Consider the following 4,611-nt stretch of genomic DNA (forward strand, 5'->3'; position numbering starts at 1 on the left):
TACAACTGACCCGAGGACATGGTTACACCTGACCTGGGGACAGGGTTACAACTGACCTGAGGACAGGGTTACAACTGACCTGAGGACAGGGTTACAACTGACCTGGGGACAGGGCTACAACTGACCTGGTGACAGGGTTACAATTGGCCTGGGGACAGGGTTACAACTGACCTGGGGACAGGGTTACAACTGACCTGAGGACAGGGTTACAACTGACCTGAGGACATGGTTACAACTGACCTGGGGACAGGGTTACAACTGACCTGAGGACAGGGTTACAACTGACCTGGTGACATGGTTACAACTGACCTGGGGACAGGGTTACAACTGACATGAGGACAGGGTTACAACTGACCTGGGGACAGGGTTACAACTGACCTGGGGACAGGGTTACAACTGACCTGGGGACAGGGTAACAACTGACCTGGGGACAGGGTTACAACTGACCTGGGGACAGGGTTACAACTGACCTGGGGACAGGGTTACAACTGACCTGGGGACAGGGTTACAACTGACCTGGGGACAGGGTTACAACTGACCTGGGGACAGGGTTACAACTGACCTGAGGACAGGGTTACAACTGACCTGGGGACAGGGTTAAAACTGACCCGAGGACAGGGTAACAACTGACCTGAGGACAGGGTAACAACTGACCCGAGGACAGGGTTACAACTGTCTCTGAAAGGGACCATTTAAATAGACTATCTTCTGTGTATAACGTGTTATTTTTTCTTCGTAAAATGTTAAAAATGCACATTAAAAAAGTTCAAGCTAAAGTATTCTGACACGCACCACACTACACCATAATTCTCTCTCTCTCTCTCTATATATATATACAGCTGTATATCATTTTACAGGTCACTTCATCCCATTCACATTCCAGGTAATGATCTGATGGCTGTGAGTTGATACAATGATGACGAGGAAACATGAAATAAGTTCCACAATATGTTTTTATTGAGCAACGTAAGGGACAGTCCTCTGTTCATATACTGTATATATATATATATACACCTGTCCCAAAGCACACAATCACACACACAGGGACACACAGCGACAAAAACATGTTTTTTTAATCTTCTTTTAAACTCCTCTTTTTACTTGACTTTTCTCTGTTTAACTTTATTAAAAAAAATAAGACATCAGGTTCAGGTTTGAAACAACATCCTTTAAACTCTTTTTCTCCAGTGTCTTTTATAAAAGCCCTATTGAAGTCATTATACGTTTCCTTTAGTGTTTGAGATTTAGATCAGATTTGACACATTGGGGGGAAACTGAGTGCTGCTCTCTGTTGGCTCTCACATACAATATGAACATGTACAGCCTCCGAGCCAGTGGCTTGTTTTCATTGATCCCCTCTAAAATCAGGGGCTGATTTAGACCTGGGACTACCAGGTGGCTGCAGTTCATGATCAGGTAGAACAGAAAATCAGCAGGCTACGGACCTCGTAGGGTCAGAGTTGAACCCTCCTGGTCCTGGGTACCGAAAGGGGTGCAAACTTTTGTTTTTAACACACCTGATTCAGCTAAAAGTCACTTCCTGTGTCTCTCGATGTGTGTCTGTGTGTGTCTGTGTGTATGTCTGTGTGTCTACCGCGAGGCGAAGTAGGGCCTGATCTTCATGCAGATGGCTTTGAGAGAGTACCAGGATCCCTTCCAGTTCATCCACACCATGCCGTCATCCGTCCCGTGTTTCGCCATGTACCGCGTGTAAGCCCCGCCCCAGTAGTAACGGCCGTTTGGATTGGCTGAGTGACACCTGTTGTACCACCAGCCACCGCCGTCCTCACGGGAGCACTGCTTGGACGGATCACCTGGAGTCCTGTTAGAGGGGGGGGGGGGGGGGGGGGGAGGAGGGGAGGCAGACACAGAGAGAGATGTTTTGATTGACTGAACAAAAATCCCTAAACCAAATGTAATTCTTGGAGAGCTGTGTGTCTGCGGGTTTTCAAACCTCCCCGTACTTGGTTGATCAACTAAGATTAAGGATTAGTTAGGAACTCCCCTCACCTGGTTGTCTAGGTCTTCATTGATTAGATCGGAACTCCCCTCACCTGGTTGTCTAGGTCTTCATTGATTAGTTAGGACCTCCTCTCACCTGGTTGTCTAGGTCTTCATTGATTAGATCGGAACTCCCCTCACCTGGTTGTCTAGGTCTTCATTGATTAGTTAGGAACCCACCTCACCTGATTGTCTAGGTCTTCATTGATTAGATCGGAACTCCCCTCACCTGGTTGTCTAGGTCTTCATTGATTAGTTAGGAACCCACCTCACCTGATTGTCTAGGTCTTAATTGATTAGTTAGGACCTCCCCTCACCTGGTTGTCTAGGTTTTAATTGGAAAATAACTAGCAGACATGCAGCCCCCCCCCCCCTCATCCAGCATCATCCCATACCAGTTATCGTTGTCTCTGTCGTAGGTGCTGAACATCATTCCATTGTGGATGGTCATGGTCCGGTTCTCTCCATACAGCTCCGTAGCTCCGTCCAGCATCACGTTACCGGCCGTTCCTGAATACCCATCGATCGCCAATATGTAGTTGGACGTCTCGCCCTGCAATACATTAATAAATCAATCAGGATTTTTTCATACTTAAAAAAAAATAAAATAATACCTTTTTCTCCCCAATTTCGTGACATCCAATTGGTAGTTACAGTCTTGTCCCATCACTGCAACTCCCGTACTGGACTCAGAGGCGAAGGTCGAGAGCCATGCGTCCTCCAAAACACGACCCTGCCAAACCGCACTGCTTCTTGACACACTGCTCACTTATTAACCTGGAAGCCAGCCACACCAAAATGTTGGGAGGGAACACTGTACAACCAGCGACCATGGTCAGCATGCATGCGTCCGGCCCACCACATGGAGTAGCTAGAGCAGGCTGGCTAAACCCTCTCCTAACCCGCACGACGCTGGGCCGTCTCATGGGTCTCACAAACAATCTTGGGCCAGCTGCAACACAGCCTGCGCCATTCGGGAGGCCCCCCAATTAATCAGGATTTTAATTATCATTATTCACATTTCACAACATTTTTCTGTGCAAAGTGCTTTCCAGTAACCCAACTCCAGACCCATGAGCTCGGAGTTCTAGAATGCCATGATGCTGCTGGCCGTTTAGGGGATCTATTCCGCTGGCCGATTGGGGATCTATTCCGCTGGCCGTTTGGGGATCTATTCCGCTGGCCGTTTGGGGATCTATTCCGCTGGCCGTTTGGGGATCTATTCCGCTGGCCGTTTGGGGATCTATTCCGCTGGCCGTTTGGGGATCTATTCCGCTGGCCGTTTGGGGATCTATTCTGCTGGCCGTTTGGGGATCTATTCTGCTGGCCGTTTGGGGATCTATTCCGCTGGCCGTTTAGGAAATATTTGATTGGAAAGTGTAGATGTACGGTAAACTGTCTGTCTGTCTGTCAATTCCTTGTATAGTAAAGGTACTATTACCTGTATGGTAAACTGTTTGTACTGGGCGTGGCTGTGTTACCTGTATGGTAAACTGTTTGTACTGGACGTGGCTGTGTTACCTGTATGGTAAACTGTTTGTACTGGGCGTGGCTGTGTTACCTGTATGGTAAACTGTTTTTACTGGGGGTGGCTGTGTTACCTGTATGGTAAACTGTTTGTACTGGACGTGGCTGTGTTACCTGTATGGTAAACTTTCTGTACTGGGCGTGGCTGTGTTACCTGTATAGTAAACTGTTTGTACTGGGCGTGGCTGTGTTACCTGTATGGTAAACTGTTTGTACTGGACGTGGCTGTGTTACCTGTATGGTAAACTGTTGGTACTGGGCGTGGCTGTGTTACCTGTATGGTAAACTTTCTGTACTGGGCGTGGCTGTGTTACCTGTATGGTAAACTTTCTGTACTGGGCGTGGACCTTGTTGCCAGTCCAATCCTCCATCTCCATGAGGACCTCAGTGGGTCCCTGCTTGGTCAGCTGACTGATGCGGTCGTTACCCAGCCAGTACTCCCCTGTCACGTGACACAGGAGAAACACACGGTAAGTGACATCATGACTTTACATTTTATATTGAGAATTTTTTTTGAATTTGGAGTTTACCTCCTAAAACTGACTGAATATAAATTAATTATTAATTAATTATTAATTAATTATTATTAATTAATTATTATTAATTATTTCTTTTCTCTCACCTGGAGTGTTGCAATGTCCCTTTCCGACGTCGAAGGCGATATTCCCGAAACCGCTGCGGTAGTTGTCCCAACGCCGGCCAAAGTCTACAGACCCATCCTTCCTGTTCTGAATAGTGGTCCAGCCTGGGGGGGGGGGGGGAGAGATATTAAACAGATCAAATAAAGGATACATGGATAGAACATTCTATCCGATTCTCTACCCTTCTCCAAAAAAGCGTGCACTTTTTCACTCCCCCTCATGCATTTAGAAGTACTAGACATATACACAAGCACGGCTGGAGTGAGAGAGAGAGAAGTAGACAAAGCACCCACCTCCTTTCTGTGTGGTCTGGTCACAGTACACCTTGTAGGGCTGGTAGAAGGAGTCAGGCTGGATCAGATACATCCCAGAATCCCTTCCTCCTTTCCTGAAGATGTCCTCACACTCCTTACCTGGGGAGGGAGGGAGGGAGGGGGGGGGG

At 47.5% G+C, this 4,611-nt stretch overlaps 1 protein-coding gene across 1 annotated transcript in view; it reads right to left on the minus strand.

Annotated features, from left to right (window-relative positions):
• Positions 1-935: 935 nt before the first annotated feature.
• LOC139561531 (fibrinogen beta chain-like) overlaps positions 936-4,611 on the minus strand; it is a 12,648-nt gene continuing 8,972 nt past the window's right edge. The window contains exons 7-11 of the mRNA XM_071378728.1: positions 4,463-4,582; positions 4,151-4,273; positions 3,843-3,970; positions 2,397-2,554; positions 936-1,822 (exon numbers count right to left, since the gene is read on the minus strand). Of these exons, the coding sequence (XP_071234829.1) occupies positions 1,591-1,822; positions 2,397-2,554; positions 3,843-3,970; positions 4,151-4,273; positions 4,463-4,582 (761 nt within the window). The 3' untranslated portion in view covers positions 936-1,590. The remainder of the gene's footprint in view (positions 1,823-2,396; positions 2,555-3,842; positions 3,971-4,150; positions 4,274-4,462; positions 4,583-4,611) is intronic.

The sequence above is a fragment of the Salvelinus alpinus genome, chromosome 31, assembly GCF_045679555.1.
Source record: "Salvelinus alpinus chromosome 31, SLU_Salpinus.1, whole genome shotgun sequence".
Lineage (NCBI taxonomy): Eukaryota > Metazoa > Chordata > Actinopteri > Salmoniformes > Salmonidae > Salvelinus > Salvelinus alpinus.